General features: G+C 43.6%; 1 protein-coding gene across 2 annotated transcripts in view; it reads left to right on the plus strand.

The window, feature by feature from the left end:
* ENPP4 (ectonucleotide pyrophosphatase/phosphodiesterase 4) overlaps positions 1 to 1,644 on the plus strand; it is a 39,105-nt gene extending 37,461 nt beyond the window's left edge. For both annotated transcript variants that reach the window (XM_082251681.1, XM_082251680.1), the window contains exon 4: positions 953 to 1,644. In XM_082251681.1, coding sequence (XP_082107807.1) covers positions 953 to 1,314 — 362 coding nt within the window. In that variant the 3' untranslated portion in view covers positions 1,315 to 1,644. The remainder of the gene's footprint in view (positions 1 to 952) is intronic.
* The last annotated feature ends 11,086 nt before the right edge of the window (positions 1,645 to 12,730 follow it).

A 12,730-nucleotide genomic window follows, 5' to 3' on the forward strand; every position in this document is an offset into this window, starting at 1 on the left:
TATTCCTTCTACTTACACCCACCATGGAGCACTATTCCTTCCACTGACACCCACCATGGAGCACTATTCCTTCTACTGACACCAACAATGGAGCACTATTCCTTCCACTGACACCCACCATGGAGCACTATTCCTTCTACTGACACCAACAATGGAGCACTATTCCTTCTACTTACACCCACCATGGAGCACTATTCCTTCCACTGACACCAACAACGGAGCACTAATCCTTCCACTGACACCAACAACGGAGCACTAATCCTTCCACTGACACCAACAACGGAGCACTAATCCTTCCACTGACACCAACAATAGAGCACTATTCCTTCTACTGACACCAACAATGGAGCACTATTCCTTCTACTGACACCAACAATGGAGCACTATTAGCCCCACTGACCCCAACAATGGGGTGCTATTTCTTCTACTGACACCAAAGATGGGGCACTATTCCTCCTCCTACTGAAGTCTAAAGGACAGAAAACTGGCCCTTTGTTTAGAAAGTTTGGAGACTTTTGATTTAGAGCAACATAGACTGTGGAAATGGAACCATTTTCATCCATTTCAAGGTGAAAATGATATATATACTGTATACATGGACAATGGTTATTTGCACCTACAATGTTGTTAAGGGGAATGGTTGTGTGACTTGGGAGTCTTGTGTGGCTTGGATGTGTTATTCTGCTTTCTATATCATCAGCAAGGTTTCAATGTGTAATATGTGTTTTGTAGTAAATTTGAGTATAATTGATTATTTTATTGCATAGCCTTGGCATGAAACCCTATAAATGTAATATATAACTCCATATCACGTAGTAGGGAAGTCCTGGCATACAGTGTTTGGGTGAAATAGGGTATGGAAAGAATAAATGGTGAAGAGTTTGTGTATTTGGAATCTCTTTTCCTATGATTTTTTTGAAAATTTATGGTAACCTTTTTCTATGTATTGCAGTGGGAAACCACGGTTATGACAACAACCTCCATAGCATGCACCCTTTCCTAGCTGCCCACGGACCAGCCTTCCACAAGGACTATAAAATGGGCTCTATAAACAGTGTGGACGTGTACCCCATGATGTGCCACATTCTTGGACTGAAGCCTGAAGCCAACAATGGATCACTCTCCAACACCAAGTGTTTGCTGAGCGACCAGTGGTGCATCCGGCTCCCAGAAGCCATCGGCATTGTGATGGGCACCCTCATGGTGTTCACCACTTTGACTTGTATTGTGATCATGTTCAAGAAGAAATTGCCTTCAGGACGTTCGTTCACACGGCTGAGGTTGCAGGATGACGACGATCCTTTAATTGGGTGATTTTAGAAAAATTTGAGCACAGGAATAAAAGCACTTTTGACAATATACAAGGGGTCTTCAAAAAGTTTCCGCACTTTTTTAAAATGTTTAATAGAGTTAAAAAAAAGTGCAGAAACGTTTTGAAGAACCCTCGTATATACGTGGTCCTTGAAAATGAATCATAAAGGTAACAGCCATCCAGAAGTTAAATTTCACCTTTTGGTGGATCCTCATGGGTTGGATTACTGACTGTCCTCTAGCTTATATCTCATGGGGCTCAACATTGGGAACGTTTTTGAAATTGGTGCAAAAGTATCAGTGCAATGGTTTTTGGCCGACTTTAACGTAAACGTTAACATAACCATAAAATGAACATTCTGCCTGTCTCTGTACGCCAACTTTGAATTGGTCCTAGGCCTCGCTCACTCGGCATGTACTACAGCTTACATCAAAGTGAGGGTTGTGTATACCCGCATAGGAAAGAATGGGTATTCTATGCAACTCCAATGCAGCCCGTTCCATTCACTTCAATTGGGACACAACGGCCACACAGACACAGCTGCTGCTCCCAATTTGACATCCAAGTGGGTGCAGGTGCACGGCCCTGAACACAGACTGTGTGAGTTCAGGGCTGTGTATCTCCAAGGATGTCAAATTTGGAGGAGCAGCTGTGTCCATGCACCCACTACATTCCACTTGACATCAATGGGACTGCCTGCATTGGGATGCAAAGAAAACCCATTCATCCCTATGACGGTAAACACTGCCTTCACATGGGCGTAGACTGTAGTACACCTTGCATGAAGGATGCCTTAATTACCTCCGGTTTCATTCTCTACAAACTGGAGGTAATTTGTTTTGAGTTTGCCACCAAAACGCCAGTATTAAAGGAGAAGTCCAACCTAACACTAAAATTGCTACATCTATAGACCTCCACGACCTAACACTAACCTACCTATATATCCTTGTAAAGAAGAAATCAGAATACTTACCTTTAGTGAAGTGGATCTGACTCGATCTCCAATGACAGAAGCTCTGTAGAGGTCATGGCCGACAATGGCTGTGAAATGAATGGTTAGTGACGTCACCCATGGACTTACTGTTGGGCTTCCTTTTGTCGGCTGTGTCCTCTGCACCTGCCTACACAGCGAATCCGCGGCTGACAGCTCAGCGTGGGATCAGGTCAGATCGACTTTACAAAAGGTATTCGATCGTGGAGGTCTATAGATGTAGAGATTTTAGTGTTGGGCTGGACTTCTCTAAGAACTACCTGAATCTGTCACCTATTTTGGTAAAGCTAGAAAAAATGACGGCAGGGCTTTTTGAATGTGGCGCAGGATCTTTTAACCTCCTTGGGGCAGCAGTAATCAAGTATGCGGCCTCTCAGCGCCTGGTTCTTAGCACCAAGCGGCCGCATATTTGCATTGCTGTGTATAAACCTGTGCTGAGAGCGCACATGATGCACGCTCCCAGCACAGTTACCATCCCCTAAGTGTCCATTCACACTAGTCCGACTTGTCAGACGACTTGGTCAGCCTGACAAGTCACGCACTGTCGCGGTCCATTGACTGGTACAGGAGCTGTTCTAATAGGAGTGACACAAGTCGCTCCGACTTAGAAAAAGGGTCCTGTACTACTTCGGGGCGACTTGCATAGACATTCATTTTATGAAGTCCATGCAAGTCGCGCCAAACTCGCGCTGCACACGACTTTACAGGTCACCCCCTAAGTCGGAGCGACGTAGTGTGAACCGAGCCTTAACCGAAACATTTTCGGACCACGTGACCGCCCTGGCAGCCAATCACGGCAGTCACATGATCTTAAGCAGCACCCCGTTTCCCAGCGCCTTAAACCTCTTTGGGCCATACCCCCATAAAAGTGGCACAAATGCTGTACTGAATTCTCACCAGTATGTCAGTAACAAAGGCTGGCATGCGATATGTCTAGTTATCGGCACCAGAAAGCATACTAGAATGGGTGCCTGGATCAGAAGCATTCAGCTGGCAGTGAGGCTCGGTTCACACCTATGCGGTTTTTGGTGCTTTTTGCAGAAACACGCTACAGTCCATTTAACATGGTTTCCTATGGAACACGTTCACATCTATGCTTTTTTTAGCTGCTGCGTTTTTGGAAAGGGTCAGGGATTTTATAAACTGAAAACTGTGCTTTTTTTGCTTTTTGGTTCAATAGACTTGCACAGAGAAGCTGCAGAACAGCATGTAGTGCGATTTTTGCCAGGATTTGCATTTTTTAATCTGCCAACAACAAACTGGCCATGAAAAGAAAAAAAAAGCCTAAGAAATGCAAAACGCCTAGCAAAAAGCACTGCAGAAAGTGATCAAAGGCAAACGACATAGGTGTGAACTGAGCTTGAGACCATGGGGCTGATTTACTAAAACTGGAAAATCTGGTGCAGCTGTGTATTGTAGCCAATCCGCTTCTAGCTTCAGCTTGTTCAATTAGGCTTTGACAAAAATAACTGGAAGGTGATTGGTTTCTATGCACAGCTGCACCAGATTTTGCACTCTCCATATTTAATAAATGGACCCCATGTCTTGAGTTCCCAGCCTTGCTTCTCCCTCAAGGCCAATGCCAAGCAGAGAGGTCCTACTCCTTCTGCTGTGTAATATGACATAAAGGGATATTCCAGCAGCAAAAATGAGACCCCTTCCGTGGTGATACCTCTGGATCATCAGAGTTTCCAAGAGATATAAGAAGAGATTCAGACTTCCAGCCTATAAATGGTACATTGGATCTGGATGGACCTAGCCCTAATGATGACAATTGATCTGTGTCTTTGAAAGGAAACCTGTATCAAAGTATTGAGACTGCCTGAGAATGCATTTCAGGGATTCTGAGATCACTCTGCCTTTGGTTGCAGCTTGCTTGTTCCAGGTCAGCGACTCCAGACAGCCAGGCACCTGGCATTTTTAGAAGAGGGTCTTGGGCACTCTTGGTATTTTCTTTCAGGTCTTGTTGACGTGTCCTAATGGCCTTTTGTGCATAGGCTTTTTTTTTTTTTTTTATGTACCTGTATAGCACTGTGATGTTGCTAATCCAGTGCATATGGATTCCAAAATGACTTCATTGTCTTTAGCACTGCTCCTCACCTGTGTGCACAGACAGGTGCCCTTTTTATGGTGCAATAGATATGACAAGTAGTTCCAGCTGAGCTGCACTCTCACATAAATCCGGCTGTCTACTATGTCCTATGCACTTACCCTGTTTTATATAAGGCTCTAATAGTCTGTGGCTTAAAGGGAAATTATGGTGTGTTTTTCACATTTACACATTTTGGGGTATTTTCTTTCTTTACTGCAATTTTTACATTTGTACTCATTTGCTGTTCCATAATTAGATTACTGTATAAAAAGAACATGACTAGTAGCCCTGCTTTATATCTGCTGAGATAAGCCCGGTTGGATTTTTAGAGCCTTTTGCTTTCTGTCCAGTCAGGCCTGACTTGTAATGAGAGAGGGGAGCAGTAAAGTACAGTCATTGTTCAGCATTGCTAAGAAGGAAGCAGAGCCTGCATATGGAATGAAGAAATATGGCTGTGCCCACTCTCTCACAAATTTGCCACATTTTTTTGTTTCTGTTTTATTATTGTAATCTAAAGTTTGGCTGACCATGTACGGTTCATTTTGTTTTTTGTTCAGCCATCCACACAAATCAGGTGGATGAAGGGCAATCCAACCCTGCCCCCTCCCAGGGGAAATTGCACCCTTAAGCCTCGTACACACGTACTGATCGTCGACCGAACGATCGGCCGTCTTTTGTCCAGGGCTGTCGTGTCTGCTGAAAACTGCAAAAGACTGCACACGAATTTTGTCGGCCAACAACAGCCGACTGCAGAAGTGATGTCATGTGATGGTTAACTTTCCTTGTCTTTTTTCTTTTCTGAGCATGCCCAGTCTTGCTAATCTGCTGTTTGTCGGCCGAAATCTGTACTGACTGGCGAACAATCGGCCGTTCTGGTGTTGGCCAACAAAAATTTTAATACCTGCACGACAGATTCTGTTCGGCCGAAAATGCGCTGTCGGCTGTCGGAAGCATCATACTAACAAGCCTACAATCGGCCGATCGGTCGTCGGCCGAATATTTACGGCCGACAATCGGTACGTGTGTACGGGGCTTGAGGCCCTTTTTTGCATGAACGGTTTGTTCAGATCCGCCTGTCAGGTTTTTCAGCCAGACGTGATCAGACCCTCTGTTCACCCCTTACGGACAGGCGTGAGTAAACTGATTTTTGTCTGTTTACACCCGCCTACCAACAATCCAGTCCGGCCCGCTAAAACAGAAGGGGATCTGTCCCCCTCCTAGGCGGATCAGATCAGAGGTAGTCCTGTGTAAACAGACAGCAGAGTCAGTTAACTCCCAACCTGCCCATGCAGCAGAACGAGCTAATGTCCGCATCTGCTCTGCAGAAACTGAGTGGACACAGATGTGTCATCTGTCCGCTCTTCTCTGACCAGCAGGGGATTAGCAGACCGAGTCCCCCCATGTGAAAGGGGCCTGACAGCTGCAACCCGCCGCTGTCAGAATACACTGATCAGTGGCAGCAGCTGATTGGCTGCAGCTGCTGATCAATGGAAACATTTCCAACATGTCCCTTTGACAGAATTTATATTAAATCGAATTTTGTCAAGCACAGGATCCCGCACACTGATCCAGCAGGGACCGGACAAATTTCCATCAGTGCATGGCCAGCTTTATTGTTCCTGGAATTTTACTGCTTAAAATGAATATATTTAATTATTTTGATGTAAGGAATGTGTATAGTATCTAACTTATTAAATTATTTTCCATTTTAGTTTATATTTTTTTCAGGCTGTGTATAGAGCAGCCCAGAGGAAGTATCTGTGCATGGCACTGTAGAAGGATTCAGAGCCAGCGTGGGGCTGATTTGATGTAATGTCCAGCCAAGTAGTATCTGAATTGGCCTGCTTTGTGTAGTGACACCCTTCCCTGACAAGTAGGTGCTAATCACTGCTTACACAGGCTTGATATATTTAATGATAAGTTAAATATTAACTGTAAGGGCTCATTCTCATAGCTGTTTATGTTTATACACTGCCCATGTCACCATAGATCTATGGTGGGTAGAGCCAGATGTTTGTGATCATCTGTGGACAAAAGCCTGTATAAACCAATGACAGGCTGACACGTCCTCCAGCTAGGGACAGATGAGCGGCTCTGTATGCAGTGTGTGTCCAGCACCCCTCACTTGTCCCTAACCGCAGATAAGCTTGGTCTATGTGCAATTACATGCCAACAGCTGTGGAGTCTCTCAGCCTGTCATTGATTTGTACAGGCAGATGAATCTAAATACCTAGCCATACTCACTGCTGAAATACCCTGATCTGGGTGGTGTACAGCCATGTGTTTCTGTGTAAATGAGCCCTTAAAGCAGAACTTATCTCTTATGACCTTTTACAGCTAAAGAAGCTGCCATCTTAGCCTCAAATCACAAAGTGCTGCACATGTGATCAGTCTTGACATCATACATTTGATGGCTTGACAGTTTGGTTGAGGGCACAAACCACTGTGAGAATTCTAATTCACAGCATGCCTTGAATGTAACTGTTTTGGTAAACCGTTAAATCGGTGGGTTTAGTTTTGCTTTAAAGGCTAAAGAGCCATACACACTATAAGATTTTCTGAAGACTTTTTCCTTCAGATTTACCTTTTCTATGTAGTGCCAGGGCCTGCCTGATTGCATACAAATTGAAAGTGTTTAGGTTTGACCTCATATTATATGGTTTTGGTAAATCTAAAGGAAAAAGTCTTCAGAAAATCTTCTAGTGTGTATGGCCCATAAGTTTACCTTTTACCAAAAAAATAATAAATGCACATCTTTTTGCAGGTAACAAAAAAATGTGCATGTATTCTTTTGTTTTACTCCTGCACTCTGTAAGGCATTGCACCCAAAATCAGCAGATTGTGGGTGCAATGCCAGGATCCTGCAGACTCTCAGTGCACTGTCTGCCCGTACTCTGTGAATAAATGAGGCAGTCGTGTGGGTGGAGCCCCATACAGCTGCTCTGTTTTTTGACAGCGGGTGTGGGAAGAAGATCCCCTGCTCGCAGTCACAGGATGGGGGGGGGATTGGGGGAAAAGAAGGCGGGAGCTGGAAAAATTTACATGTTCTACCCTAAGTATGGGTGGCACATAAAACATGTTCCAAAGGTGAGCATATCCTTAAAGTCTTTTTGATATGTGGGGGGTTGTTAGCTCAGTGGTAGAAGTCATTTTAGTGAGTCCATGCAAGTCCAAACTGTGTTTTTAGCATTTATCAGCCCACTTTTAATAAATAAATTCAAGGTTCAAAAAAAAAAAAAAAACAGTTGCCCATGCAGGGGGTGTCACCATCAAAAATGGGCACAATAAAAATAATAAGCCACCGAAGCCTTAGACTTTGGACTTTTAATTGGTCCCTCAGACCATCTCACACAGTATCTTTTGTGTTTCTGTGCATCTTTCTCAGCTCCTCAAGATTTCCTGGCTCACGACACTTGGCTGTACAGGCCCTCCCAATGCCCTCTCTGACACCCTTGACTCTCTGTCCTCCGAGATCTCTAGATAGTCCCCTAGACTCACTTAGTTGTCTTGACTCTCTCAGCCCTCTGGACAAGGAATCTCCTGTCTTCAGCGTGGACTGCGGTCTCCTGAGCAGAGCACACCTGAGCTATGAACAAGTCTGTCATTAACATAGGTCTGCACACCTGCCACACAGACTGTTGGTCCTCTGCAAGACCAGGGCACTGGGTTGGAGACTTCTTCCCTCCTAATGCCCCATACACACGCACCAATTGTTGGCCGACCGATCGGCCGTCTTTTGTCCAGTGTTGTTGTGTTGGTTGAAATGTGCTCTAGACTTGCACTGGACTTTTGTTGGCCGACAGAAACCACCTTCAGAAGTGATGTCATGTTCTGGTTTACTTTCTGTGTTTTTTTCTTCTCTGAGCATGCCCAGTCTTGCTCATCACATTTTTGTCTGCTGAAATCTGTACTGACTGACGAACAATCGGCCGTTCTGTTGACGGCCAACAAAAACTTTATAGCGTGCACAACAGATTTTGTTCGGCCGAAAAGTCGCAGTCGGTTGTCGGAAGCATCATACTAACAAGCCGACAATCGGCCGATCGGACGTTGGCCGAAAATTTACAGCCAACAATCGGTGCGTGTGTACGGGCCTTTAATCTCTTTGAAGTCTCCTAACTCCGGAACCCAATCTAGGAATACCAAAACTCAGAGAAAACCAAAAGAAGATACCTTTCCTCAGCTCTAAAATTATATTTCAGAGCCCCATACTCTGCATATGTGCTAACCATATTTAACTTCTACTTCCATGTTCACAGTGGCAGGACCTCCTCGTACTGTCACACTGGCCATATACCAGTAAAATTTAGTTCATTTGTGCAGAAATTGAGAGCATTCTTACTTGTCATTGAGTCAAAATTAATTTCGTTCAAAATACTTAAAATTTGGTCCAGGTTTCTTTTGTCCCTAGCATATTTTATTACAATGTGTGCAATTTTTCTCAAACAAAAATCACACTCAGTTGGAATTTCATTTGTTTGAGAAAGGAATTTCCATCCTTCAAATTTTCTCATCATCACAGTCCAAAACAATTGTTGTTTGACATCATTAACCAATAGAAACTTGAATGAACGTTACACAATGAGCAAAATTCTACTGATATATATGGCCAGATTTAGAAGCAGTCTTGACCTTATCCTTTAAATATATTACCCTAAAATGCTCTTGAAGGGAGTGAAAAGCATGTACGTTTTTTATTATTATGAGCAAGCTTGTCATTATAATGGGTGTGCACACCTTCCACACAGACTGCTGGTCCTCTGCAAGACCTGGACACTGGGTTGGGGACTTCTTCCCTCTCTTCAAAGTCTCCAAACTCCGGGACCCTTTTCAGGAATTCCAAAACTCAGAGAAAACCAAAAGATACGTTTCCTCAGCTCTAAAATTGTATTTCAGGGCCCCATACTCTGCATGCGTGCTAACCTTTTGCCACTTCTAGTTCCATTTCACAGTGGCAGGACCTCGTACTGTCACACTGGCGATACACCAGTAGAATTTGGTTCAACATTTGTGCAGACATTTTGAGAGCATTGTTTCTTGCCATCGAGTCAATTCATTTTGAAATCCTTAATTTTCTCCAGACCTGGCATATGGTATATACCAGATATATACAGGTTTATGGCCAGATTTAGAGGTAATTTTGAAGTTCTCCTTTAAATATATCTACCTACAATGGCGTTGTAAGCAGTGAAAAGCATGTACCTATTTATTATTATAAACCAGTCTGTCATTATAATGGGTGTGCACACCCGCCACACAGACTTCTTCCCTCCTAAAACTGCAAGGGAAGGAACAGGCCACTTCTGTAATCTTAAGCCTCGTACACACAAGTAGAAATTCGGCCGGGAAATTTAGTCCGATGACCGATCTGCCGATTTTCGGCTTGTTAATATGGTGCTTCCGACAACCGACTCCGACTTTTCGGCCGAAAAAATCCTGGTGTGCAGGCTATATAATTTTTGTCGACCGTCAAAACACGTCCGATTTTCGTCTCATTAGTACAGATTTCGCTGGGGAAAAATCTTATGAGCAAGACTGGGCATGCTCAGAGATGAAAGAACACAAAGAAAGCAATCCAACACATGACATCACTTCTGAAGTAGAATTTTGTCGTGCGGGAAAATTCGTGTGCAGTCTAGGCACATTCCAACCAACAGACACCACTCTGGACAAAAGATGGACGACCGGTCGGCAGAAATTAGTTTCGTGTGTACGAGGCTTTAGAGTTACCTTTCGATAGAGAAGCCAGAACTTCCTTGGTGGCATACAGCAGTTTCTGTTTCAGAAGGTGAGTATTTTTTATTCTGTTCAGAGGGGGCAATGAGACAATATATTTGTGCTTTATAGTTGATCTTGAACTAACCAAACCCACCATGCCCTATCCTCTAAATGCAACCATTCTAAACCAGGACTCACCAAGAGGGCTTCCTTGAGCTGTGGCTATTTGACCTCTCATCTGAGGGTGTCCTTGTAGTTCCTGGTCCAGTTCCAGTTGGTAGAGTCAGTGGCATGACACCAAGGATAGTTCTTTGACACAAAGGCATTACATGTTCCTTCTGCAAGCAATAAAAAGCCTGCCTCTTTACAATTTTTAACTTTTTACATTTAGTTCCACTTAAAATAGCATGTGGGAGCTTAGGGAATGGGTCCTTGCAGACACTGGAGCTGTCAGGGATGCATAAGGGACTTTACTTTACAGCTAGCATTCAAATCTTTGCTGGGAGCCGCAGAACGAGGTGATATATCGGCTAGCGTGGAGCCGAAGTAGGATCTTACACTGGACACTGCGCCAAAGGAATTGCTCACACACAAAATTAAAGAATTGCTAGGAGAAAGAGTTTTTGGCAGAAGAGACTTAAAAATTCACTTCTGCCCTAAATACTACAATGCATTGCAGTGTTGAAAAATGTTTAACTTTTATTTCTTTACATTAAAAAAAAAAATCACCTTGTTCAACTCATTGCAATGTGCTGATATGCACTGTAACCCATTGCAGTGCACAATAACGAACTTGTATGGTGTGAATAACATAGAGGACAATGGTTTTCTCATTGTCCAGCGCTGAGCCTGTATTAATCAATGCAGCATCTGGTGTGGACAACCCCTCAGCTGGCTTGCTTTTGACATACAGGTGGAAATTTACTAAGGCCCCTTTGACCCGAGTGATCCGATCGGGTCCGTCTGTCAGTTTTTCAGGCAGACCTAACCGGACCCTCCATTCTGTTCTATGGGCAGTCAGATGTAAACAGGCTGACTGTCTGTTTACACCTGGCTATCTCCGATCCGGCAAAAACAAACAGAAAGGTATCTATTCCCCTCCGTCTGGCTGGATCAGATCAGAGGGCAGTCAGGGGTAAACGGACAGCCGGTCCATTTTCATCTGACTGCCCATAGAACCGAGCAGGCTGTGTCCTCTCTGCATGAACAGAGCAGACACGGACCGGTCATCTGCCCACTCTCTGCTGAGGAAAGCGGATAAAAATGGATTCCACCCCTTTTGAAAGGGGCCTTAAACTGGTATAGCTATGCATAGTAACCAATCAGCTTCTAGGTTTTATTGTCAAAGCTTAAACAAGCTGAAGATAGAAGCTGATTGGTTACTATGCACAGCTGCACCAGATTCTGAGTGCTCCAGTTTTAGCAAATCTCCCCCTAAATGAATAAAAGTCCCACTATGTACTGTGTACAAGGCCTGAACTATGTATACTTAAGCACAATTGTAATAGATGTCTGATTTCAGGGGGTCTATTATGCTGTCTGGGAATAACACTCCATTTAGATTGTTCTGTATATGTGTGTTCCATATCTGAAATTTCTCTTCTTACTGGAAAATTGTAAAGCACAACCATTTTATGTGTCTGGTTAATAGCTTTATCCGTAGAAATGATGTAGAAAAGTGTCTTATTTTTCTAATTCTGCTGATTGTATTCTATTTTTTTGTAATAAATTATTAAATCTTTGTGTCTTTTGGATTTATTGGGGCTCTTGTATGAGATGGTTGGCCTTATTCTGGTTTGTCCACTTACCCAGCATGCATGGTGCTGTGGAAAGGTGTCACCTGCAGTTGGATGGAGGTTTTGAAGAAGGGTCTTGGGACTTAGCTGAAGAGTATGGTGGCTCTGTTAAAAATGGGCACACTTTATATTTTATATGTATTTACATTCTTATTGAGAGTTAAAGCCGAAGAAAACCACCTTTTCAGCCAAGCAAGCTGCCATGTTAAGACTATGTTAGATCTGCAATGGCCATGGTGCTGCACATGCAATCAGTTATGATGCCAGCCATTTGATGGTTTGACAGTTTGATTGCGAGCACAAGCAAATGTGAGTTAGTTTTTTTTTTTCTTTTTAAACCAATGGAGGGGTTTAGTTCTCTTTTAAGTGGTGACTGAAATGATTTCTGAATACCTTACTAGCCATCTACGAAAATGTAGGAAATGCTTGTTGACAGGGCCATCTTAAAGGTGATGTAAACCCCATTCATGAAATTTGACCTGGGCACATATATCTGTAGTGTTTATTTTCTCTCTCCAAAGCCCTAAGTCCTCTGTCTTTCTGCTGCTCTGTTCCTTCTGACAAGTTCTCGAACACAGGAGAACAAAGCAGCTGGAAATTTGTGTTGGGGAAAGGACTTGTGCCTCATACACACGCAACGATTATCGGCCGACCGATCGGCCGTCTTTTGTCCAGTGTTGTTGTGTTGGTTGAAATGTGCTCTAGACTGCACACAAATTTTCTCGGCCAACAAAAAACAACTTCAGAAGTGATGTCATGTGCTGGTTTACTTTCTGTGTGTTTTTTCTTCTCTGAGCATGCCCAGTCTTGCTCATCAGATT

The sequence above is a fragment of the Pelophylax lessonae genome (assembly GCF_965119305.1).
Source record: "Pelophylax lessonae genome assembly, chromosome: 3".
Classification (NCBI taxonomy): domain Eukaryota; kingdom Metazoa; phylum Chordata; class Amphibia; order Anura; family Ranidae; genus Pelophylax; species Pelophylax lessonae.